This window comes from Polypterus senegalus, chromosome 12 (assembly GCF_016835505.1).
Source record: "Polypterus senegalus isolate Bchr_013 chromosome 12, ASM1683550v1, whole genome shotgun sequence".
Classification (NCBI taxonomy): domain Eukaryota; kingdom Metazoa; phylum Chordata; class Cladistia; order Polypteriformes; family Polypteridae; genus Polypterus; species Polypterus senegalus.
The window spans coordinates 3290974-3318698 of NC_053165.1; the positions used below are offsets into that span (position 1 = coordinate 3290974).

A 27725-nucleotide genomic window follows, 5' to 3' on the forward strand; every position below is an offset into this window, starting at 1 on the left:
CCGAGGCCGTTAGCCCTGAAGACCACTGGATGGGATTACGAAGTGTGCACATAAATGGAAACTGCTTGCTCAGTGCTGTATTAAGGCCCAACGGTGCTAATGTATGGTCAGCATTCCCTTGTCTTAAAAACTTGTGTGTTTTATTTATATAGTACATCAAATATATTTATCTATATCAGGGGTCCCCATCTCTGGTCCTGGAGGGCCCCCAGTGACTGCAGGTTTTCATTCTAACATTTTCTTAATTACTGACCTGATTTTGCTCCTAATTAACTTCTTTTGATTTAATTTTAATTGTTTTTTTTTTTTTTTTACAATTTGTTCCCCTACATTTGTTCATCGTGCCTCTTTGTTCTTTATTTTGCCTTATACAATTTCTCGTATTAAGAATTTGTTAGTTTTCGCGGACCCCTTGGGGTCTGAGCGCACAGTCAGCCATTGTACAGTGCCCCTGGAGCAATTGAAGGTTAAGGGTCTTGCTCAAGGGCCCAACAGAGTAGGATCTCTTTTGGCAGTGACAGGGATTTGAACCAGTGACCTTTGGGATAGCAGCGCAGATCCTTAGCCTCAGAGCCACCACTTAATTTCTTTCCATAAATGGCACCCAAATAGAAAGGAAATGTGAAGTGAGGGAGCCGACAGAAGACCAAATAAGTCAGGGCCTGAACCTCCAATTTCACTCCAACCAGATGCTTAATTAGGCTCTGGTTCTTGTTGTTAATTAAACTCGTTCTTAAATTCCTTGGCTTGTTGCTGCTCTCATTGTGCAATAGCAAATTTTTTTTTTTTTTTTTTTTAAAGAGCATTATTAAAGTGTTTTGGGGACCTGAGTAGATCAGCATTCCTGGAACCTTCACCTTTCTTTTCAGATATTGTATGATGGACACAGTTTGCTGGTCGTGTTTTGGCTCATTTTGTATGTCATTATCATTTGGCTGTTAAGAAAAAAAAATATTAGGGCTGTGTCTTACAGAGCAAGTCAATTAAAATTAATTCAAGACTTTATTTAGGAGCAAAAACAGGTCACTAATTAAGAAAAAGGTTAGAATGTAAACCTGCTACCACTGGGGCTCTCCAGGACTGGAGTTGGGGACCCCTGATCTATATATAATAAAAATGTGTGTGTGTATGTATTGTCGCAGATGGGTAGGGTCCTTGTCTAGCTGGGACACCTCTTCACTGAGAGGACTGGGGGAGCAAGTGTGGCCAGAACAGTTCCTCCCCCAGGGTGCTAGATGGCAGCCCACATGGGTAGCAGTGGTGCCTCGGACTCCCGCAGGGCTTTGTGGGAGATGGAGTTCTCTGCAGCTCTGTTGGGATCCGGGGCTGCCGCCATGGGGTGCTGCAGCTGCTGCCGAGTCCTGGAGAGCAGCACTTCCGGTTGCCTTGTACAAGGAGCCAGCAGCCACTGCTGGGGGAGGTGGTGTTTGGGAGGAGTGGAGGAGAAAGAAAATAGAGAAGGAAGAGTATTGTGTTGTGTACTGGGATTGTGTGCCTGTGGGAAATGAGGAAGGCGTTTTCCACACAGTGAAGAAAATAAAACCATTTGTGCTTTCAGTGTGCCTCCTATGTCTGTCTGTGTTGGGTTAAGTGCTGGTATAGCGTCATTCTCGCGATTTCTATATACAGGCGCCGGTCATAAAATTAGAATATCGTGACAAAGTTGATATATTTCAGTAATTCCATTCGAAATGTGAAACTTGTATATTAGATTCATTCATTACACACAGACTGATGTACTTCAAATGTTTATTTCTTTTAATTTTGAGGATTATAACTGACAACTAATGAAAGTCCCAAATTCAGTATCTCGGAAAATTAGAATATCAATTAAGACCAATGCAAAAAAAGGATTTTTAGAAATGTTGGCCAACTGAAAGGTATGTACATAAAGTATGAGCATGTACAGCACTCAATATTTAGTTGGTCTGGATTACCGCAGCAATGCGGCGTGGCATGGAGTTCATCAGTCTGTGGCACTGCTCAGGTGTTATGAGAGCCCATGTTGATCTGATAGTGGCCTTCAGCTCTTCTGAATTGTTGGGTGTGGCGTATTGCATCTTCCTCTTCACAATACACCATAGATTTTCTATGGGGTTAAGGTTAGGCGAGTTTGCTGGCCAATCAAGAAGAGGGATACCATGGTCCTTAAACCAGGTACTGGTAGTTTTGGCACTTTGTGCAGGTGCCAGGTCCTGTTGGAAAATGAAATCTGCATCTCCATAAAGTTCGTCAGCAGCAGGAAGCATGAAGTGCTCTAAAACTTCCTGGTAGATGGCTGCGTTGACCTTGGACCTCAGAAAACACAATGGACCAACACCAGCAGATGACATGGCACCCCAAACCATCACTGACTGTGGAAACTTTACACTGGACCTCAAGCAACGTGGATTCTGTGCCTCTCCTCTTCCTGCAGACTCTGGGACCTTGATTTCCAAAGGAAATGCAAAATTTACTTTCATCAGAGAACATAACTTTGGACCACTCAGCAGCAGTTTTGTCTTTAGCCCAGTCGAGATGCTTCTGACGCTGTCTCTTGTTCAAGAGTGGCTTGACACAAGGAATGTGACAGCTGAACCAAACTCATGTCTTGCATATGTCTGTGTGTGGAGGTTCTAGAAACACTGACTCCAGCTGCAGTCCACTCTTTGTGAATCTCCCCCACAGATTTGTTTCACAATCCTCTCCAGGGTGCGGTTATCCCTATTGCTTGTACACTTTTTTTCTACCACATCTTGTCCTTCCCTTCGCCTCTCTATTAATGTGCTTGGACACAGAGCTCTGTGAACAGCCAGCCTCTTTAGCAATGACCTTTTGTGTCTTGCCCTCCTTGTGCAAGGTGTCAATGGTCGTCTTTTGGACAACTGTCAAGTCAGCAGTCTTCCCCATGATTGTGTAGCCTACAGAACCAGACTGAGAGACCATTTAAAGGCTTTTGAGTTAATTAGCTGATTAGAGTGTGGCACCAGGTGTCTTCAATATTGAACCTTTTCACAATATTCAAATTTTCCGAGATACTGAATTTGGGACTTTCATTAGTTGTCAGTTATAATCATCAAAATTAAAAGAAATAAACATTTGAAATACATCAGTCTGTGTGTAATGAATGAATCTAATATACAAGTTTCACTTTTTGAATGGAATTACTGAAATAAATCAACTTTGTCATGATATTCTAATTTTATGACCGGCACCTGTATACACAGCATATATAATCATGTGAAGCCAGTGAGGATTTCTTGCTGTAGTAATCTATGCAGTATTACAAGTTCTTAAAAATACAGCAAGCGAATCTCACTCAAAATACAACACAGGAGAATATTTGGTCCCCAGTGTACCAGTTAGGAACTCCTTCACTACAGTGAATAAAATACAAATGAACTCACAAAAAAGAAAAGTAAAAACGTCAGGTGCTGTGATACAAACCACTTGAGGTGCGACTCTAGTGTCTCCTTGTGTGGGATGAAGTGCATCATCATCTGCATCACATTTTGAAGATGGACACTCATCTATACTAATAAAAGGCAAAGCCCTCACTGACAGACTGACTGACTGACTCACTCATCACTAATTCTCCAACTTCCCGTGTAGGTAGAAGGCTGAAATTTGGCAGACTCATTCCTTCCAGCTTACTTACAAAAGTTGGGCAGGTTTCATTTCGAAATTCTACGCGTAACGGTCATAACTGAATCCTACTTACGTACATATATACGGCCATAGCCTGCAGCTCGGTCGCCGTGTGAGGCGGAGTTGCATCCCTCATCACCACACCTCCCACGTAGCTGGCTGCCTGCCCATATAAGGCCGTCCATCAGCAGCAATCCAAGCTGTGAGAAAACAGTAAAAAGGAGGCGTGTCGGACGTCGTGCTACATTTTCTGATGCAACTAGACGAAAACAACTTTGTGACGCTGCCACCAAGTACTCGCAGAAAAATCCAGAGACATTTTTAACACATGGACTCTTACCCAGGAGGGAGCCAAGGTACTGATTGAACTTATTATGACCGCTTTGAGGCGTTTGTCATGCCTAAGATGAATATGATATTCGCGAGATACAAGTTTAATGAGAAGACGCAGGGTATAAATGAGACTTTTGATCACTTTGTAATGGAGTTAAAATTGCTGGTGTAGGACTGTGCTTATGCAAACGAAGATGAGATGGTCAGTGATAGAATAGTGTTTGGCACAAACTCAGCGAGAGAAACTTTTAAGTGCCGCGTCTGAGCTAACATTAAATAAAGCCGTGGACATCACATCGCACAAGATAGCGCAAGCACAGCTGAGAAACTTCGATGCATGTACTCCGAGCGGCTCACATGAACTGACTGTGAACGCAGTACACAGACAACAAGCAAGAGCTCCAAAGAGCGCTGAACAAAAACGCATTACACAATTGAGAAGGCAGCAAAAGAATATGAAGCAAGTGACGCATACAAGCATATTCATAAGTGCAGCTACTGCTGAAACAAAGCACATGGTGGAAAAAGTTAATATCCAGCTAAAGGAAGACCATGTAAAAAATGTGGTAAATTGAGCCACTTTGCTAAAGTTTGCAGGACTGGGAAAGGTAAACCCGTGCATGTAGTGTGTGATGTCTCCGATTAGGAGGAAGACGAGCTGTTTAGTGATGCAGTAAGAAAGGAACCACCCTCTGAGGCTGAACAAGCCTTTGTAGACATCAATAGGAAAGCAAGGTGTAAAGCTTAAGTTTAAATTAAGTTCATAGACACACAGCCGCTAAATATTCACAGGCAAATCCACAACTTAATACTGGGAATGCCTGTTAAATATCTTAGATTCACGAGTACCGATTTGGGTAGTGAACACTTCGATGAATGAAACCTGTTATCTTTACAATGGTTGACAACGAAGATGAGATGGTCAGGGATAGACTAGACAAACACAGAATGTAACTTGAACACAACACATCCTCCAAATACGAACCTGATTGAAAGAAATAATGATAATCAAATCCTTGATGACAGCAACACTCATAACAGTCATAAAACAATTACATTGACAATCATGTTAAGTTATTTTTAAAATGTTTCCTTTTCTTTTTCATAACTTCTTTAACACACTGCTTCTCCGCTGCGAAGCGCGGGTATTTTGCTAGTTCTAAAATAAATTTATGTTCCAAAATGTTGGGCTGGAGTAATTTAAGATGATAATGATAATAATGAAATGAAAGTTAAAGTAACAAGGTGATGTGAAACAGGTGAGGCAGTCATGTTTCAGTTTATCGGGAGCCTTCCAAAAAAAAAAAAAGAGCCCAGTCCTTTTAAGAGCAAGAATGGCTGAGGCTTGCCAGTTTGCCACCAGATGTGTCCACAAATAATCTGGCACTTGGGAAAACAATGATCCTCAATGACATATTGGTAGGATTGTGGGCATTTCTACAGTGCACAATACAGGAATCCAGTCAAATCTTAAAACATAAGGGGTGAGGCCAAAAATCACATCTGAATGTGTGTGATCTTTGATCCCTCAGATGCCACGGTCTTAAAAACTGCATGTGTCTGTCATGACTATCGTGACATGAGCTCTGAAGTGTCAGTCAACATCACTCACCACTGCATCCTCAGAATCGAGTTAAGGCTTCACTATGCACAGCACAAGCCATACATCAGCTCTGTCCAGAAGCACTGCCAACTTCTCTGGCCTTGACCTTGGACCTCGGTAGAATCAGATTTTGTGATTCAAGTTCAACATTTCAAATTGTTTTGTGGAAAATTTGGCCATCTTATTCTCTGGAACAAAGAGGAAAAGGCCTATCCAAGCATTTACCAGCACCAGGTCCAAAATCCAGTCATGATATGCAGGTGTGTCAGTGCCCATGGTTTGAGTAACTCGCACTTCTGTAAGGGCACCATTAATGCTGAAAGATGGGTACATATTTTGGAGCAACATGTGCTGCCCTCTACTAGCAGGGCGATGCTAAACCACAGATTGGAGATTTGACACAGGACTCCCAGGAGGAGCTGGGTGGCTAGTTGGCCGAGGTCTCTGGGTCTGTGACCCTCTATGACTTTCTCTATTACAACTGACCGTGGATGCTGCTGATTGGTGATTTTTTTTTTTTTCCCTGTCCTCTGTGTTTTTGTTTTTTTTTTTTTTTTCTCTCCAACCCTCTGAAATTTTCTTTTTTTGTTTCTTTTGTCCTCCCGGCCATCAGAACCTTACTTTACTCTTAACTGTTTAGTATTGCCTAATCTTACTTTTATTTTGTATAAACTTTTCTTTCTTACTCATGTAAAGCACTTTGAGCTCCATCATTTGTATGAAAATGTGCTCAAGAAATAAATGTCGTCAACTGGCCATAATTTAACAATTCATAAGTGGGCAGATGTTTTTGATTTCCGTTTGTTAATCAGTTTCTACTTCGTTTTGTGTTCTAATTGTGTATTTTTTCATTTGTTAAATCTAAAATTGTAATTTACATGTGAGCTTGTCACAGTGCTCTGTGCCTGGACTCCATGACCAGCGCAATGTTAAAGTAGACAGAGTACGCCTTTGTGGCTCCATACGCCGAAGGTGTGGCCACGTGATTGGCCAGTCCTATCCCGTGTAGCACATAATGAGGTTCCAAATACAGCTGTGGGGTGGCTGAAGAACTGCATTATGGGAGAATTGGGGAAAATGACCACCTTGTGTCCTCAGCGCTTAAATGCTTAAGTTTGATAAAAGAAATGGCGAGGTGACGCCGCAGCAAACGGAAGATGGCCCCAGCTCTTCTAGAGGGTGTGTCAGTTTGGCATGAGTGTATATTTAAAAAAAAAAAATACATTTACAGGGTAAAACCTCTAAGGTGCTTTCGCAGTGTTTTCAGCGTAGTACAAAATGAGTAGAGTTGACAAATGATTTCTTTTTGTTTTTATGACCTTTTTCTATACTGTACCGACTTTCTTTTTGGCATTGTGTGTGTGTATGTGTACTATAGCAGTCCATTTTGACAGATTTCCATGTATCTCATCAGCGATTAAAAAAATGAGAACCATCTGCTGCAGCTTTCATGTTCCCAGCTCTACAGTGGGAGTCCATCTTGTCCGAGTGTTGCGCTTTGCACACCATGCAGAGCAGATTTGAAAAGGAGGGCGTTGAATGGCTTCACGTTTGTCTCCTTTTGTTGCTTCCACAATACTTTTATCCCTATTTTATTTCTGAGAGAGATCCCTCCCGAGCTTTGACTAATACAAAGAAGATCAAAGTTTTTTTTAATATGATTGTGAGATGTGCAGAGTAATGGCGGGATGCGGCACTTTATTCTTTGTCACTTGCTGAAGTTGGAAGGTCACGCTGGGCTTACTGTGTGGGGCGATTGTCTTTCATCCAGTAGGCTCAAGTGTTTGACGCTTCCTTTCTACCGTTCTGCTAATTATGGTTATAATAACTATGCTGCAGTATGAAGTCCTCTGAAGCACAAATCACTATAAATATTTAGGCCAAGACTCGGTAGTTGGCCTTTCATGTTTTGCTAAAAGTGTTGCCATTGTGATATTTCTCGCCTATTTAATTGTGAATCGTTGGGACTTTCAATGTCTAGCTCAGTTTCTTATATCAGCCTAAATTGATTTTCTGTTTAGTTGAGACAAGTCGACTTTTTATATGCAAGTTTGACATTTTTAATGAGTGTTTCTAGTATGGCTTTAATGGATATCTTCCATTTCTTTTACCAAAAATCACCTTTCTTCATTATTTTAGTCTCTTGAAATCTGTCATGGAAAAATGACGATAAAAGAATTGAGGACTACCACATTCGGAGCTTACATAAGAGGCCAGCATTTAGTCCATCTGTTACTCATTTGTTTAGGTAAGCCATCCCAACATCTCATCCAGGTACTTCTAAAAGGGTTAGGGTTTTTGAAGTTTCAGCTTCATTCTCCATGACTCAGTACTTTGTATCCGATTCCCACAATTCTCTAAAGAGTTCATAGCTTCGGTTTTAAATCCACTTCCCCTTCATTTCCACGGGTGTCCTGGCTTTCACGATTCACCGTGTAATCAAATGAACTCTGCTGGACTTGCTTTATCCATGGCCTGTCAGTATTTTGAAGGCCTGCATCAGGTCTTCTCTCACTCACTCACTCACTCTCTCTCGCGCACACACACTCACTCCTCTGCTCAGACCTAACTGGTTTAATCCTCTACGCCTGACAGCACAGGACGTGTCGTTTAAGTCCTGGTTGTTGCTCCCCTCTGTACAGCTTTGGCAGTCAAGCCTGGCAGTGAGATCTCTCTCTCCAAAATGGCAGAGGACACAAAGCTCTCCACATCTACGTCACAGACACACATAAATCTGACTACCCTTCCCTTATCAGTGATGAAAGAGACGCGGACTAATTCACAATGGCTTTTGGCCTGTAAGTTCTTGTTGGGTGTTTTTACTTCTGTGTGTGTGTGTAATGCACATGCGTGTACCCAGGCTGGTTTTAACTCCAAATTCCAAGGTGTCCTGTGTCCATTGCTTTCCATACGTTGGGGTCTCATGTGAAGATTCATCTGTTCTTGCAAAAGGCCATAAAAGGCTGATTGTCCTGTTATCTTGTCATCTAAGTGGTGTCTTGACTACCTGAATACGCTCTCCATAACTAATTTATTGTTTGTTCCACACTAAGATTTAACTAAGGGGGCTCCCTGATTGCTGTATTGTGTTTCTCTTGACTGATTAAGACCACAAATGAGGGAAGTGGAAACCTGCAGGTCCTCGTTGGTTCTAAATGTCCATGTTCTTTTTGAATTACATGTAAGAGATGCCTACAGTTTATTATTTTTATTTATTTATTATTTTTCTTTCCTGATTTAATTTTGAGTCATTTTGGAGTTCAGCCTCACACAACATCCTCTTGTGTCCCTTTCAGGTCGCCTGTGTTATCCGAGTCCCTACTGAAGTTGTAAAACAACGGACACAAGCGAGCCCCTCCACCAGCACCTACAGAATTCTCCTTTTAACACTGCGAGAAGAGGTGAGAGAGTTTAGCTTCTTAAGTAGCGAAAAAGAACAGATTAACACTGAAGTGAAGCATTCATACATGAAATGTAACAGCAGGCAGACCTGATACTGCAATTAAAATCTGTCTGCATTGGTGGAAATGTTCTAGAAGACATTTTTCTTGGCAATAGTTAATCCATTTATTCCTATGGCATGTATGTGTCTATGCTCTTAATGGTTTCTTTTTAGTTATTTAGTCCAACATTTCCTCTTTTTAAGGGCTTTTTGGGTTTATACAGAGGATACTCCAGTACAGTACTTAGAGAGGTAAGAGCTATCAGTTTTATTACTTTATTTAATTGCAGCGTTTAACTTGTGTGCCACAGGAGAGTGGAGTTTGACACCAATTAAATATGCAACAGATTCTGATGAATCCAAGTGTAAAACGGTGAGTGTCAAAAGAGGTAACCGCTTAAAGATCGTGTCATATGACCACCAAAGAGTCGTCCCTTTCATGAGTACGAAGGCCAGTGAAGTCCTTACTAGCTAATCCACGTGTGAGCAGAACTGCTGTACCTAACCTTGAAACTTGTGTCCTCCATGGCTAAAATAATCTGCAAGTATATTTGTCATAAAGTGAGGTGTACCTGACAGTAAACCGTAATGAAAATGAATGATGTCTCTGATCATACTGCATACAGAGCTGTATAAAAAGAAAACGGAGAGGCCCCATATCTTTAGATTTTTCATAAAATGTGTTTTGTATCTTTTTCCTTGGCCAGTTGCACAAAGAGACACACAGACACAGTAGATCTAATGAAGAAGTCACTGATTAAGGTTTATAAGCAGATTTTGATTTTTTTTTTTTTTTAAATGCAGTGCAAGAAAATAGTGTGGACAAATATTAAGGGATGGGGGTCCAGGACAAAGTCTAATTTAATAACAATCTTACAAAGAGTTCTTATTGAGCACAAGGGGCCGTCATGGTCCATTACTTCACTCCTGAGGACGCAGAGCTGGCTCCTTGACATTGCAGGTATGTTAATAAACGCTGACTTCCAGCTCTGCTTTTATCTTCTATGGCAGAAGGAGCAGAAGTGACAGCCGTGCTCCATGGTGGTGTCCTCTCCCTTCACTGTAGAGCCAAAGAGGTAGAAGGCATCAGTAAGTGAGTCATACCTTCTCAGCCTCCATCAGGCGATAAACTAACCCTAAGTTGTTTTTTTTGTTTTTTTTTTTTTCTGATAAAGTTGGTCATCACGTTTCTAACTTTATTTGCAGTCAAATTGTGACCTATAGGGGGTGTTTCAGTTCCTCAAGCCTTCACCACAACAGTCACAGCTTCAAACTATTTTTATTAATCAAATGTACCTTCTTACCGTCTCTTCTGTGTAATTTCCACAATAACTGAGCTCCTTTTCTCCTCCTCCACGCCATGCAAGTGTCACTCTGCTCTGCACCCAACTTAGGCTTCCAGTGGCAAGGTGACAGGCTCCTTTTTTGCACCTGACCCTGTGAGGACTTCCATCTTATCAGCACAGTGACCTGGAAGCACTCTCTTCAAACATGCAAACATGTCCCAGCCAGGATGCCAGCCCATTTAAAAGAGGAAGAATGAATGCCAATATACTGCAAAATTGAATACTTAATGTTTAAAGCATACAACAATCTTAGTATTAATCTTTTGTCACCACATTTTCCAGACAATATTGCATTTTAGGGTGTTCTAAAAAAAAAACTAATTTCTAGAAAGAACAGAAGGGCAATAAATGTGTTTTGATTTCTGTAAAGGGCTCTTAAATATGGGAATATAGTTTGATTGTAAAGAATTCAATTGTGTTTTTTCCATCCTGAGCATTAGATACAAATGTTCATACAACCAGGAGGAGGTGGTTGGGCTTTTTTGTTTTCTCTGGGTGTATTTAGAATTTTCCAGATTTTGTGCAGTTTGTAATCCTGCTTAGTGAGATTGTGTACATGTAACGAGTGTTTTTCACAGTTAATTGAGGACTTTTCCATTACTTTCATTAAAGAGCCTTTAAAAGTAATATCTATAGAAATCCTGTAACTTTTTGAAAGGTGTCTGGACTTAAAATCAGTTTGAATAAACACATGCTTTTTCCTGTGAATACTCTAGCACACAATATCAGACTGAACACCTTCTTGTTTATCTTAGCAGATCAGTTTAAATATCTAGAGGTAAATATAAAACTGTTTTTCAGCAAAATTTGCTGTCTGCATGGGAAAAAATGAAGATGTGACTAATGGTCTACCATTCTCCTTTCATTGGCTGGGACAATCGACATTAAGATGACCGTCCTTCCCAAGCTGGTCTTCCTATTTCAGAGCATCACCACATACATTAACAAATCATTTTTAAATTTAAATTAGACTCGATCATAACCTCATTTATTTGGAATATGAAACATCCACACGTCTAAAGGGTGACTCTACAACGACCTAAAGCAGAAGGTGTCATGGCACTACACACTTTCAATTTTATGACTGTGCAGCAAACATACAAGCTATAAACACCTGGACATCCGCACAGATTGATGAATATCCACAAGCCTGCTCTACAGTAGAAATAAAATCTTGCAGTAGTTCTTTATAATCCCTGCTCTGCTGCCCCAGTTAATACAAACTACCATCTGTATACTAAAAATCCAATTACCCTTCACTCTCTCAGAATATGGAACCAATGTAGGAAGCACTTTAAGACAGAGAAACTTCTATCTGTTGCACCAACCACCTTTATCCACTTTCTCCAACATATAAGCTATTCACTGTCTGGACAATGTCCAGGATTAAAACACTTAGGGACTTGTACATAGATAACGTCTTTGCATCCTATGAACAATCAGTCTGCAAATATCACTTCTTATTAACACAATTCCTCCACTACTTTCAAACTAGAAACTTTGCCAAACAAACTGCCCAATTTTCCTCCCTTTCCACATTGTTCTATTCCAGAAGACTAATTGATAAGTCTTGAAGACTCTACAAGACATCTCCAATTTATAAATACATTTTAAAATCCCTTCCTTTTAAAGACCAGAGTACAATTGGGAAAGCATCGTTCACTCAATACTTCAGAAAAGGAGTGGAGGGCAGCCATGCACAGGATACACTTGATTTCCATTTGTGCAAAGTATTCAGTCACTCAATTTAAAATCTTTTATCGAGCGCATTTACAGTCCTGGCTGAAATTCTCTGGAATTTTCCCAGAAAATTGTTGCAATTACAAATGTTTTGGTATATACACCTTTATTTTCTTTATGTGCATTGGAACAACCAAAGAAAACACAGAAAAAAGTCAAATCTGACGTCACACAAAACTCAAAAGCGGGGCTGGGAAAAATTATTGGCACCTTTTCAAAATTGTGGGTAAATAGTTTTATTTCAAGCATATGAAGCTCGTTTGAACTCGCCTGTGGCAAGAAACAGGTGTTGGCAATATAGCAATCACACCTGAAGCCAGTTAAAATGGAGACAAGTTGACTTAACCTTTCTGTTGTGTGTCTGAGTGTGCCACACTAAGCATGGAGAACAGAAAGAAGAGCAGAGAATTGTCTGAGGACTTGAGAACAAAAATTGTGGAAAAATATCACCAATCTCAAGGCTACACGTCCATCTCCAGAGATCTTCATGTTCCTTTGTCCACTGTGCGCAACATAATCAAGAAGTTCACAACACATGGCACTGTAGCTAATCTCCCTGGACGTGGACAGAAGAGAAAAACTGATAAAAGACTGCAACGAAGGATAGTCCAAATGGTTGATAAACGGCCCCAATCAACTTCAAAACATATTCAGGCTGTTCTGCAGACTCGGGGTGCAACAGTGTCCGCTCGAAGTATCCGTCAACATCTGAACAAAATGAAACGCTATGGCAGGAGAGCCAGGAGGACCACACTGCTGACACAGAAACATAAAAAAGCCAGACAGGAGTTTGCCAAAACGTACTTGAAGCCAAAATCCTACTGGGCGAACGTCTTGTGGACAGATGAGACCAAGGTAGAGCTTTTTGTTAAAGCTCATCATTCTACTGTTTACAGAAAACGGAATGAGGCCTACGATGAAAAGAACAACACAGTACCTACAGACAAACATGGTGGAGGTTCGAAGATGTTTTGGGGATGGTTTGCTGCCTCTGGCACTGGTTGCCTTGACTGTGTGCAAGGCATCATGAAATCTGAAGACTACCAAAAGATATTGGGGCGCAATGTTGGGTCCAGTGTCAGAAAGCTGGGTCTGCGTCAGAGGTCATGGGTGTTCCAGCAGGACAAAGACCCCAAACATACCTCTAAAAGCTCCCAGAAATGGTTGAAGACAAAACGCTGGAGAGTTCTGAAGTGGCCAGCAATGAGTCCAGATCTAAATCCAATTAAACACTTATGGAGAGATCTCAAAATTGCTGTTGGGAGAAGGCGCCCTTCAAATCTGAGAGACCTTGAGCAGTTTGCAAAAGAAAAGTGGTTGGAAATTCCAGTTGAGAGGTGTAACAAGCTTCTTGATGGTTATAGGAAGCGCTTGATTTCAGTTATTTTTTCAAAGGGGGTGCAACCAAAATATCAAGTTGAGGGTGCCAATTTTGTCCAGCCCTGTTTTTGAGTTTTGTGTAAAATGATGTCAGATTTGGCTTTTCTTTCTCTGTTTTTTTGCATTGTTCCAATGTACATAAAGGAAATAAACGTGTATACCAAAACATTTGTAATTGCAACAATTTTCTGGGGGAAATGGTGCATTTTCTGGGAAAACTTCAGGGGTGCAGATAATTTCGGCCATAACTATCTCGTTAAAATTGTCCAAAATGTCTCCAGGGTGAGATTCAACCTGTGAACATTACAAGCGAGCTCCAGCCTCACTGGCGACATGTTCTGGGCCTTCGCGGAATTAACAACATTCTGGACAAAAGTTTTTGCATGTCTCTATCAGACAGCCTTGGTGTCCCAATCACTCGTAACCCACTAACAGCTGTGTGTGGTGGGCTCCCAGAGGGGCTCAAAGTGGAGAAGAACAAACACACTGTAATGGCCTTTACCTCATGCCAAGCACATAGACAATACAATTTTAGAATTATGCTTCCATTTTGGAGAAAAGGACGCCCTTCTTTTCTTGCTCCTTTTATAGAGTAGCTGCGATTGCTCTCTCTCTTTCTCTTTACTGGGAGTCTAATTTTGCTTTGATTTGTTAAATTTGACTTGTCTGTATGGAATGTTATCTGTTTGTAATTAAAATCAATAAAAATATATAAAGGAAATCCAGTAGCTTTGGAGTAGTGGCTCAACTGCGCATAAGCAATTTATTGATAAATGAGATGCACTTTTGCTCACATGAAACAAATTGCAGTTCTCAAAAGTAGACACAACAATTGAACAAGCTGCTAGGCAGACGTGTTGCTCAGAGTGTAGTCCAGACAAAGGTGACTTTGATACGGCTCTAGCCGTTCTATTGAATCATTTAAAGCATGACTGTCTTAGAATGAGAGGCCTAATAGGAACATCCAGGCCCTGGTCTCTGTAAATATTACTTGTTTACACATGACAGTGGTGCGAATACGTACAGTTAACAAATGCATCAACCCCTCCTGTAGTTGTGTGTAAGGATCTGTGTACGCATGTGCTCATAGTCCAGTAGTACTTACACACACACACCCTGATGACACAGGGTTGGTTCCTCTCTTTGTAGTAATTTCTTCTTCAATATCTTCAAGATTGAGCGATGTCAGAGAGTCCACTCAATGGGTGATTACTTGAAAAGTCAGCTGCTGGGTAGGAAGGTAGCTGCTACTTTATTGTACAAAACAAGCTGCCAACTTCCTGTAATTTATTCAAAAATGTTCTAACTTCTTAGAAATTTGTGCATGAGTGACACATATTTGAAAGACTATTTCAGGGACGCTGACTTAAATACAGACAGGAATGTCATAAAATGCTGCTGGTGTTCAGACAGTTCTGTGTGATTCTTCTAAGGCACAGAGTTTACCACACTGGCCTGTCAGTTTGGTGCCACATTCGGTCATGAGCATGAAAAATCCAACACTTTTAAAGATGTGGCACTTCAGTTATCTGGCATTTTCCAGGGTCCAAATGGAGTGATCTGTGCTGATGTTGTGAAAAAATAGAGGGCAAAGGTTAACTGCAGAAGATGCCACTTGTTACATGTATTGCAAGCCTTTTAAACAGAACCTCCATTAACTTGCACTGCAGCTCAGTTTTAATGTGTTTTTTTTTTTTTAATGTGTTTGAGTATTTTCCTCTTTCTCATTTGATATTAGAATTAGAACAATTAGAACAATCTAGACGAGAACAGGCCATTCAGCCCAACAAAGCTCGCCAGTCCTATCCACTTGCTTCCTCCAAGAAAACATCAAGTCGAGTTTTGAAAGTCCCTAATATGTATATATCGTGGTATACTGAGGGTGTACAGCTCCCCAATCCTGGACACAGACCTGCACAGAGACGCAAGTCCAAGGCAACACACGTTTATTTCTCGTGGAGCGGCGCTTTTCCTCACTACAGAGCACAGTACAAAAGCACCAGCTGTAATGCTCAGTCCCTTCTTTGTTACTTTCTTTTTCTTCTTTCTCTGCTGCCGCCTCTCCTCTCTTAGCAAGTTTTGTCCCAGGGAAGGTATTGCCTTGCTTATGCTCTCTGCCCCTGTCCTTCCAGGTAATGGCCATGGCGGCCCATCACTAATATTGTATCTCTGGGTTTGGGGAGCTGTATGACCCTGGTTTACCACATTATATATAAAAAAACAAAAATTATATATATGTACTGTAAGTAGTATCATGCATTCCACGCAAAATGTGGGTCCAGGCTTTAAATGGTACTGTTGCTTGTTGGTTTTTGTGTGTTGAACATGATGGCCAGCAGGCTGAGACATTCCTGTAAATCCTCTGGCACGTGAAGTATGTTTTGTGAATAAATTGTTTCAGCCATTCTAATGTTAACATAATTTTGACTCGCCTGTGTGTATGTATGCACAGTATATGTAAAGTAATTACTGTGAGTGCTATGCTGGACTCTTTTCCGTCCAGGACACTGTAATGAAAGGAGGCATACCCTTGGCCTTAATGGAGTTGAAGCGACATCCCATACAGCGGGATAAATTAATAGATAATATGGGGGAGTTGGTGCATCCAGGGCATTTCCACCCCCCAGTATAATAGATGGCAGTGCTAAGCTGGCATGGAGCCAGTAAGGATGCCCACAGTGGCATATAGGAGTCGTTGTTGGGATCCTTGGGTGCTGCAGAGGGTGCTGCAAGGAGAAGGACTTCCTACTTCAGGAGGCTTGTATTTGTGTGTGTGTGTGTGTTTGTATCAATGTTACTATATGTATGTATATACAGTATGTATGTTTAAGCCATATATTTATAATCTATTTTTAAGAAAATTACATTTCTTAAGGTTTTAAGAATTTCCATCTTTTCAGCCCTTGTGCACTGCTTTGGCTGTGGGGCAAATCCAGAGACCCCCTTGTTAGAGGGTTTTCCAGAGCTAGCGGTGTGTGCTGGTGTGATTGGGAGTATTTGTGACGGTAGTCTGACTGACTGGTTTCCCATAAGAAGGAGTAGACCGTTTCAGACTCTCTTGTTTCCAGCAGGGTTGTCCTCTTGTCGGTGTGATATTGTCCTCACTGCTGGCATTTGGTGCCCTGCGTCATTGTTCTTTCTGAGCTGCTTACTCATTTTTTGGCGGGCACATCATGCTGCAAGTGTGGCATTCATTAAAAGATGTGAAATGGTAATTAAATGTGAGAAAAATGTTTTTTATGTATGTCAAAGTCTCTCCCTCTGACTTTCCATACAAAGATGTTCTACTTTTAAAGCTGGACTAAGCTTATGATCAGAGATCATTTATTGTTAATGAAATTAGCTGCTTATTTAATAAGATTAAGATATCGTTTTCATTGAAACTTAATTCCTTTGCTTCATTGTAACATGCTTTATAGACTAACTTTGAGGTGTGTTTTTCATTTAAATAGACACAAGATGGCAGCATTCATTTGGTTAAACACAGCCAGGCTTGAGGAGCTTTTACAGCGAACAGCCAATTGTCTGATGCCGTACAAAAGCAGCAGCACGCGTCTCATAAGTTACCACATACTGTAGAAAGCCAGCAACCTGTATTAAGAGCAGCATGTTGACCTGTGATCAGAGACTGTGTGTGTGTGTGTGTGTGTTGTCTGTGTGTCTGCATGAGCAGTCATTAAACTGGTGCCAGTCAGCGGGCATTCAGCAGCTAGTTGGTCCTCTTGAGTCAGGGTGTCGCGTTCTGTCCTGGTTGCCCCATTTCCCGCTGTACAGAAAACCGTTTTTCCAGGAGGAAGCAGGAGCCGAGAACCCCACCAGCTGCTCCCAGTAATGCTGCGTTCCTCTGTGATTGAAATATTGAAACCACTGCTGCTTTCAGCTCATCTTCCCATTTGTGTCCGTCTGATCTTTTGGGTGAAGTGCCAGGTTGCTAATTAGCTGCATCACCCATAGCTAAAGCGGTTAAGCATTTGAACCTCCAAAGCAAATAACAGATATCTTCAAATCTTCATATCCATTGCCCGCCCTGTGTTACTCCTGCCACCCAGGTGTAGAAAGGGAATGTTTACTACTGGCACTGCTGGGAGTGCCATGTTAAAGTTTGCTGCTGCTGTTATCCCTTTTCCAGTACCGGTGTAGCCTTTTACAGAGTGCAGTGGCGTTGTCACTTCCACATTGTCGTGGATTTCTTCTGCACGAGTGTTCTGAAGTAACTGTGTGTGTGTTCTTGATTTAATAGATGTGGCAGAGAGTGTCAAGTGAGCTCGCTTTCCTGCTTGAGCCACTCTGACTTGACAGGTATTTAAGTTATGTTTTATGTCCTGTATACATACTACTCTCTGTGTGTGTGTGTGTCTGTGTCTGTCTGTCTGTCCACGTTTAGGTTTTAAAGGAGAATGGAAGCAACATTTTCTGATACAATAAGCTTCAATGTAGTTAAGTGTGGGGGGCCAATGCCCAGTTTCTCCCATCACATGATCCACATGTTGGTTATCCACTCATATGCTCAGGACCACCAATATACCTACATTTTTTTTTTGTTGTTCAATATCTCTGGAAAATAAGAGTAGTGCTGGGACAGGAAGAGGGTCCTAAAGGGCAGGAGCTTTTGAAGACGGGATTCTTGGCCGCAATGTGACAAGTGAGGCAGATCTACCACATCTGCCATTTTGTTTTGAAGTGAACATTTTCTTGGTGGGCTTCACTGCTTTGAACTAAGGGCTGCTCACGAGTTTGAGAGGCATGAAGAAAGCCCATGCTTCACCCCCAGTAACCAAGTGCCCGTCTGCCAGGTGGTGTTTGCGGTTTTTATATTTACATCATAAGTTTGTTAGCTCTCAGTCTTGTGCTTGAGCTGTGACTCCATTGCTGTAAGCTCTTGTGTAAAGTTCCATGTCACCGTTCCTAGCTTAGCCACTTGTGTATTCTGACACGTTGAGCACAATTATAACTGGTATTAAATGGACGGCAGGCGGGAGATTTCCTCAGCTAGCGAGTTTCTAACCACTTATCTTATTCTTGAAAGACTTTTGTTGATTACGGTAGTCAGTGTCCAGTTGAATACAAATGTGATTTCATGTCGACTTTGTCGCATAGGAAGCGAGTTTTTGTAAGACTCTGTGTGTTTACTCGCATTATGATGCTGACACCTTGCGTTGGCTCAGTAGAGCTCACGGTGCTGGGCAGCTGATCTCCTTTTGTCCTCCACTTCTCATTTTAGTGTCTAACAATAGTTGGCCAGCATTGATGGGTTCCACTTGCCCTGGTGTAATGCTTTTCATCATTGCAATGCCCGGGTGAATCCTCTCACTGCGTTCATCACGGATTACTGGTGAGGAAGTCCAAGTGTGTGACTCTTCAGAGACATGTGGCGCTTTATGGTTTTTGTGTGCTTCAGGCCTGCTGTCAACCAGCTGGACGTACTTTGGTGCTCTGTAGTTGCCAAGAAAGTTTTCCTTGAATTCCTTCCATGTGATTTCCTCCGGCCCTAATGGCAGATTTTCTAACCGCTTGTCATTGACGACGTCTCTAATTTGTGGACACATCTGCCTCAAATCTCCCAGTCCTTTCCCTACCTTGTTTGCTTTCACGTAATATTTCATTGACCCAAGCTTTATATAAAGAGGTGGTATAAATATCTTTGTAGTGCCCCCCCCTTTTTTTCTGCCAGTTCTTTTTAATGGGGTGAGACTCCTGAGTACGGCTGCCCCACTCCCGAATGAAGTGACAGTATTTGGGATATCCATGCTGTTTTGCCAATACTTTTAGATCACAAGGTCTTCAGTTGCAGTTGTAATGAATTTGTATACTTTGTGCCCAGTTGGTGGCACCAGGCCCAGTTAATACCCAACACAGTCACGGGTTCAAATAGTGGATCATCCAACATTCACACAAACCAAGAAACTTGGCCCAAAAACTGCACAAAGTCACCTTCTCTCCTTCCACCTCCAGTTGAGTGTTGCCCTTTGATTCGGAAACTGTTTCAGGTTTCCTGTGTCAGACCTCCGAAGCACATCCGAGTTGTGCATGAACCAGGGTGGTCCTTGCCCGATAGTGCCCTCTGGCATCTCCCAAAGACCACGACAGGGCTGCGTCTCCAGACTCCGAATCCCATGACACCGTGAAGTGGTCCAGCCTTTAAGAAAACCTGCCAGCTGTGTTGGGGGTGTACTGCTCCTGGTGGGCTTGTTCACATGTGTCCTTCCCTGGTACCTACAACTCCTAACCAGAGAGGAAAGCACAAAACAGGCAATTGTATTAAAGTGATATACGACAGGGAGATTTAGAGCTGATTTTAGTGGCACACAGGCCTTAAGATACAACCAAAAGTGTTCATGAAGTCAAGTCCTCATCGTGCAGGTTTCTTGGTGTGTGTTTTGCTCTGTCATTGTGCCACCGGTGGCTCCAGCCTTACGTACGTTTCATTATGTTGTACAGACCTTTGGTATAATGGAAGTGAAATATTCAAAACTCACTTTGAAGGGCCTCATCCCAGGCCACCTGGCCGTCACAGTGTTGACTCCTTGGCCACTGCTCTGCTGTTGGTGGGGCGACGAAATTCATGTGCGTTATTACCACACTTAAAATTTCACTTGTCCTTTGTTTTTTGTGTAGCAGTTTAGTTGGGTGTGTTGTGTTTAGTGAATTTGCAAGAACCCAACACTCCTCTTGTTTGCCCTGGGCAGCCATAGAACTTGAAATACCACAAGAAGAAGAATAATCTTATTTTAAACCGACGTGTTTGTTACGTGGGACAATTCATCATGAAGCAATGATCCTGAGGAAGGCTGTCTTGCCTGAAGCGAGGCGCCACACCTGTGCTGCAGAGGCCTTCTCACTCCCGGCGTTCGCAGCTGTCAATCTGAGGGGAGACTCGTTTCCGGCACACATGGCTGGACTTGCCTTGGCCCTCGTGTCGTATGCCAGCATATTGTCGGCTGTATGTAGAACCGTGAATTACCTCTTCCAGTGCGTTTCTCCGTAAGCAGGATGTGTCATCAGAACTGTGCTGCGTTGCTCAACGTTGCAGATGTTCAAGTCAGCAGCCTTTGCTTCGAGTTTGAGGCGACCCAAAGCTTCAAGAGCTCCATGGCACATCGGCTGACTGGGCCGGCTGTTATTGGTCAGCCATTTTTTAAGCCATGTTGTCCTGATCAGGGTCACAGAGGTCTGGTGGAGCCATTTGTGACATCTTGATATAATAACAAGTCTGTCAGGATGAAGGGGAATGGATGGCTGATTTGTGTCAGATGAAGGTGATCATCAGGCTGCTAACAGATTGTCCCGTATTTTGAGGTGCCTGTCCAGTTTCTGCAGAATGGACTTGAAATCCCAGTAAAGCAGGAAAGGCAATGTGAAAATTACACAGTAACAGTAATTGATAGAGGCGGACACCATACAACACTTTGGCAGTGCCTTATGGGTAATTCATACGCACACAGCGTTCATCTAGCTGAAGACCAGGCCTGATGAATATGGATGCCCGCTGTGGGAATTTGCTCTAGTGTTTTTTGTTTTGTGGATGCCTGCTGAAATTCACTGTACCCTCCATTGTAAAATGCAAGCGTGGGGGTGACATTTCTTTAAATTTGTACAAAACACTTGACTTTAGAGCACCACTTTGAATGCCTTATACTGTCTTTGTGTAGGAATAATACTGACGTTCTCCTTTACCAGTTGGCACCCCAGACATTGAGAATCCACCTCGGTGTGCTGCCAACTTTGCCCAGCCGTATGGTTCAGACAGATCATGAATGGCGCCATCTTCCCACCCCAGTGTCTTTCACTAGAGTTCTCGCTTAGTCCAAGACCCTAAAATTGGTGGCAGAATGGAGACCTCCACATGTGTGTGTTTGGTTTAAAGGGTGTGATTAAGCAACGCAAACACATCTGTCCCTGTCGAGCCCCCCAAGAGTGTGTGTCGTTCTGCAGTCTACTCAAACACATCTGGCCCTGGTGATTTCACATAAAGAATTGTTGAACTCTTTTATTATTTTCTTTCCATTGCCCTCCCAGTGTGAGAAGATTGTCCTCCGTGTTTGCCAGACTAAAGCATGTGATCAATCCGCCATGATTTATGCTCTTAAATTTTGATGTTGGGCATACATAACATGTGTGACTCGCTACATTCTTACAACTGCAAACGATCCTGTGGTCCGAGTGAATAACATTCGTAAATGTTTATGAATTATTAGACCTGCACCAGTCTGTCCTGCTGTGTGTTTTTCAAGCCTGTGGCTGACCAGACTAGAAGCCCCCCAACTCCATCTCTCCGTGTCCTCCAAGGCTGTCTTGGCAAAGCATTGCAGAGCACGGGTGGAGGCTTAATGTCGCATACATTTTCTTCTTTTTCCAATGAAATGTCCAACGGCTTTGCTTTAAAGCCAAACCCTGGATGGGTTTTCATGGCCTTATTGGATCTGAAGCTGGCAGCAGATCAGATATGTCCATCCGCAGACCTGCCGTGCGACGACTCCTGGCGTTGACTCACAGTTTTAATTTTTTAAAGTGTGTAAGTCGTACACTGTGAGGCTGAACCCTGACGAGCTCACACTGAAATGGCCTTCTCTTTTACCTGTCTTAAAGCCTGAATACTAAACAAGACCATGTGTGTGCATGCAGTGGCACAAACCTAGGGGTTTGTTTTAGCTAAATATCATTTGTGCCACTTGATGAAAGATTTGATCAGGACAAGAAAACAGCATCAATGTTTGAAGTGTATTTTGTGATACATGAAGCCATAAAATGTCTGGTGTCTTTCATTCCAACAGCTGGCGCATGATAAACATTAGCACTGCTATGCAATTGTGGCAGCAGACACAGACACTGTAATGTGATAAAAAGAAATAACAGTAGGAGTGCAAGTCCTGTTAGAGCCTGCACACGTTGATGTAGTGAAATGGGAGTGGAAATAAATAAGAAATTCAACATAAAGTGAGCACGCTGGCCTGCCAGAACAGAGTTTTAGGCTTCACTCTGTGAGACAGTCAGGCAGCTCCAGTGGGATCATTTTTATTTTAAAATGTCCTTTATTAGGTTATAGTGTTGGGTGTTTACGCCAGCTGTTGGAATGAAAAATGCAATGCATTATATTTGTATACAAGACCAACCCTTTGGGATTGATTTGTCAAGAATGACTCCTTCTAGAAAGCATGTCACAAAGGACGTCATGGGTACGGCCGACTGTGGGCCCACACTCTTGGGAAGTGACACACATGCTTCTGGGCCTAAATGTAGCATAAGACCGAATGCAGTAATACGGCTATAAACATGCAGAAGAACATTAGAACTTCTCTGAATGAGAGGAGACCTTTCAGCCCACTTGTCGCCTGCTTTTCTACTGGCTCACCCAGTCGAGGTTTCAGAGTCGTCTCCATGAACCCAGTAGTTTGTTTCTGATTCCCACAAGTCTTTGTATAAGGAAGTGCTTTCTGTCTTCAGTCCTAAGTGCTCTTCCCCTTAATGGCATCCTCGAGTACGTGATTCATCGTTAAGTTGTACAATTTCTGCAGGGTCTGCTTTATCGAGGCCTTTGAGGATTTCGAAGACTTGGATGAGGTCACCACGCCATCTCCTCTGTTCGAGACTAAACGGGGTTCTCAGAGTCCCATGGCCTCACAAGCGCGTCGTATTGTGTAAGCACAACATCCCTCGGTTTATGTTCAATATAGGTTAGGACATCGGCAAACGTCTCATTTGACTTTTAGTCTCCTCCACATTAGAGAATGAGACCGTTGTGTCAACGTGAGCCCCTAAATCCTTTTCAGAGGGGTCCTCCTGTTAGTCAGTGTCCCCCATCTTGTATTTATATTTAAGCATGTTGCACTTTTCTACATTAACCTCCATTTTCCAAGTGTTTGCCTGCTCCCCGTCTTTCTCATTTGTATTTTCTGCCTCCTCAGTGTCTGCCATTACTCTAATTTAGTGTCCTCTATGAACTTCATAGATCATCTCAATATCAATCAGAAATAGTGACAGAGGCTCCCAGGACAGACCCTGCGGGACCCCGCTGACTAATATCGCTCCATTCTCCTCTTATCCTCCTCCTCCTCCTCTGTATGTCCTGCTGTTTAATCACCTTGGGCTCCGGCGATCTCTGATGTCGACTGTCGAAGGCTTTATGAACGTCTCAAGTCAATTTTGTCACCTTGTCCCCATTTGCACTTGCACTTTTTCAAAACCGTCTGAAAATTCAGGTTGGCGACATCTCCCTGTCGTGACATAAGCCCACTCTGGCAGCTGTTTAGTTTATTTTCTTACACATTTAAATTCTTAAGGAGGTGACAGGAGGCCAATAGTCCCATGATGTATGTTGACTGGGCCAGCTAATATATCATATCGCCATATATCGGACACATTGACCACGTAATCCTTACACCGCCCTATTTGGGGAAAAATCCAGAAGGGTAACATTTAGAATTTTATTTACTTAAAGAAAAAAATAGCCAAAGAACGGGACAAGCGTCATTTTGGTGTGGATGTCCCCTGTTGCTCCCCAGCTCTTGTTCAGTTTTTACGCTGATTTGACACACACACAGAGATTCTTGCATCAGATTGAAGACGCATTTCACCTTTAGGGCATTTACTTTGGTTTGAACGTCTGTGAATCTAAAAATTGGAATCAAAGGCCAGAGCGGCAGGTTGTGTTCCTCGCTGTCCTCGTCTCGTTTTCATCCTCATTCCACATGCCCTGGTGTTCCAAGTTTCTGGGTCGGAATTTTTTTCCTTTTTTTCCCACAAATTTCTGTTTGTTTGTCTAACTCGACCACGTAATGATCTCTGGTAACATGTGTTTGCAATTGAGGCCTTTTTGCATTTCTTGTCAAAGTGCCGGACAGAGAGAGTCTTTGGCTTAACTCGCTAGGAAGTTGATTATTTTTTTGTTAAAATTGTGTTGTGTTTTAATGCTGTCTTTGTTTGTTTTCAGTCTACCTAAAAGAAGAGATTTGTTGGGCTTCTATTGATGTTGAGATTTTGGTGAATCTTGACGTTTTAGACCTCTCTGAGTATGAGGTCTGTGTGTATAAACATGATACCTTGAGTACGCTTTCACTCAGCTCAACCAAATTTTGCATACAAGTGTTCGGTACAAAACGTAGATTTCGTTGAACTTTTGCGCTAATCCCACTAACCTGAAGTGGTACTTTACCTGTTGTTCATGCAGCTGCAGGGTTCAGTTTATTCAGCTTTTATCATAAATGTTCAATATATGAATTTGATTTGATGTTGATGGTTCTTTAATGCACATAATATAAAAATATATAATCATTGTCTCGCGGTTCACTCCTCAAATATCCTTCCCCATATCTGAGTATACGAGAAAGTCGAGAGGAGACGACTCCTGATTTTTCTCTAATGTGGACACTCCAGTACTGGTGGTGCGGTGAAGGAGGTCGATCACATCCTCATGGGCCGACGCAGAAGAGCCCAGTTTGTGAATTCTGACCACAGACGACTTATTGCTACTCTGAAGATCCAGCTGAGGTCCAGTGGGCTACCACCTGCTCGGAGAATGAGGCTAGACTGGCCAGACCCCAAGACCAGGCTGTTTCTAACGAGTTTGCACGCAGTTTGTGTGAGGAACTTGCTGACTTGGATGCAACTGCTGAGCCTAATGTGATGTGGGAGACCCTTCATGACAAAGACCCTGAAGGTTGCAGAGAGTTGTGTTGGTGTTACCCGTGTTTCATCTCACAGGGCACTCTGGATGTCATCGAGAGGAGTGTCAGCACACAACTTGATGGCAACTCCAGTCTGTACCAGGAACTGAGAAGGACGGCTGTGAGGGCTCTAAGATAAGGAGGCGTTTATTAGAGGAAACTGTGACACACCATCTATGGTCTAGCGACAAACGTCCTACTTACAGAGGAATTAGTGTTGCGCACATCCGAATCTGTTAATCGGAGAGGTGCAGTCAGGGCGGCTGATGGAACAGTCCTTACGGATGACACTGCAGTTGTGACCTGCTGGGCTGGCTACTTGACGCAGCTGTTTAAAGCTGACCCTCCTTTAAGGGCATTGGACTTATTGGGTCTGTGGTTTTTGATGCTGGTCCTCCAATTAGCTGTGAACCTCCCCAATCTCACTGCGATGGCAGAGGTGGTGAACCAGCTGAGGGGAGGAAAGGCTGCAGGGATGTGTGGTATCCAGGGTGAACTTCTCCAGGCTGTGGTGGTAAGGCTGTGCTCCTGCCATTGCAAACAGTCTTTGTTTCCATTTGGGAGACTGGTATCATACCAACTGACTGGAACAAGTGACTCGTCCCTATCTGGAAAGGGAAGGGTGATGGCCTGGTTTGCAGCAACTACAGGGGGATAACACTGCTCTCGATGCCGGGTAAGGTCCTCGCTAGGGTTGTCCTCAATAGGATCCGTGATCACTTGCTCACCTACCAGCAACCAGAACAGTCTGGTTTTATGCCTAAGTCGTCCACCATCAACCGCATCCTGGCACTGAGGGTTCTCATGGAGCGCAAACGCGAATATCAGCAGAGTTTCTTTGCAGTCTTTGTCAATTTTGGCAAAGCATTCAACTCAGTTGATCGAGTTGCCCTGTGGGACATCCTGAGGTTTTGCAGGATCCCCTCGAGGTTGCTGGATATCATGGCCGGCCTGTCCACTGGTACTGTGAGTGCTGTGCGGAGTGGAGGCAGGACCTCTGTGTTTTTCCCAGTTGATTCTGGGGTCCGTCAGCGATGTTTTCTGCTCCTACTCTGTTCAATGATCACATGGACTGGGTGTTGAGCAAGGTCTTGGGGTCCAGCGGCTGTAGGGCATCTGTTGGTGAAGAAAGATTCACGGATCTTGACTTTGCTGATGAGGCTGTGATCTTCAATGATGGCTCTGATTGGGGGTCTCGAGAGCCCGTGTGAGGAGTCTGAGGTCTGGGGTTACAAGGGTCCTGATAAAAACCAATATCCAGGCCTTAGGTGACCTCTTGGGCACGGCCATCGGTGGTGTGTCTGCACAGAGAGTGCTGACCTCATCAATAGGTTTACTGACCTCGGCAGTGACATCTGTGGTGACTCTTCCTATGAAGTCGGTAGACGGATTAGAAGAGCATGGAGGGTTATGAGGTCGCTGGAAAGGGGTGTGTGGCACTCCCGATATCTCAGCAAAAGGACAAAGGTCCAAGTCATTAGAGTCCTGTCTTGCTAGATGATTGTTGAGACATGGACCTATCCAGTGACCCTTCGAGAGCCGCTGGTTTGACTTTGTGTTGCTCATGGAGTCCCAAATGAGGCACATGAAATGCATTGTGAGGGAGCCTCGGTTACGGCACTGCGGCCATGTGGTGCCATTACCCTAGGCTGATCTGAGTGGCTAGACCAGGCCAAGGGGGGTGCACACCTAACACTTGGCTTTAGCAGATAGAGGGTCATCTCCGGAGGGTGGGACTGGACCGTCTGTCTGCCTGGAGGCTTGCCAACCAGGATCCTGAGCTGTTCCGTCGTGTGGTGGGTGTGGCGACACACTGTACCAATGCCTGCCCCCAAACCTGACCTGACTGAATGTGGGCACCAACCTTTCAGGCAGTTTTCCAGGTGAGGCCCCCCTTTGACGTCAGAGCGCTATATCACCCAACATTCTATTAGCCTTCTTAATGGTGTCTTGGCGCTGTCCAGCGGTCTGCTACGACTCTCAGGTGTTTCTCTTAAGGGGTAATTTGAAGTTTCAGACCACCTCTCGCACGTCTACCTCTACATGTTCTGCTTTATATTGTGTTACATTTTTTGTGCCCCCAAGTCTCCGTTATCTGACAACCCAGCTAGCTTAGTACGATTTGCAAATTTAAGCAGCTTGTTGCTTGTGTTCCCATCGAGATATTTGGATGATACGGTATACGGTGTGTAAGTTTCCATCGCTTACTTGTAGAACAAAGGATTCCTTTTTTAACTACTGGTTACCTTACATAGTAATGTCTTCATTTTAACACTCTCTTTTAATGAAGAGGTTGCCACATGTTGACGTTTGTCATTGTCTTTGAAGCCCCCTTTACACTGCAGTGTGTCTGACATTGCACAAAATCGCTTGGCAGTTGAGAATTTTACTGCAGATGCACCTGCTGAAGTATTTGCTGTTTAATTAAGTTGACATAAATATTTATTTTAGCTCAAGTAACAGCCATTGTGGACTAAAAACATCTGTGGGAAACACTGTGGCGAGAGGAAAATATTGAACTGTGACGTCGGTGGAGGAGAGCAGTGGGCACTGAAGGAGACGGTGGGGGTGGGGGGCAGATCCCTTCTTGCCTC

At 43.0% G+C, this 27725-nt stretch overlaps 1 protein-coding gene across 4 annotated transcripts in view; it reads left to right on the forward strand.

Moving 5' to 3' along the window:
- slc25a26 (solute carrier family 25 member 26) overlaps nt 1-27725 on the forward strand; it is a 66064-nt gene that overhangs the window by 9738 nt on the left and 28601 nt on the right. For 2 of the 4 annotated variants that reach the window (XM_039772189.1, XM_039772192.1), the window contains 2 exons: nt 8860-8964; nt 9210-9257. In XM_039772189.1, the coding sequence (XP_039628123.1) occupies nt 8860-8964; nt 9210-9257 (153 nt within the window). Of the gene's footprint in view, nt 1-8859; nt 8965-9209; nt 9258-9809; nt 9967-10372; nt 10979-27725 lie in introns of those variants that run through there. The other 2 variants (XM_039772190.1, XM_039772191.1) reach the window with 2 other exon arrangements.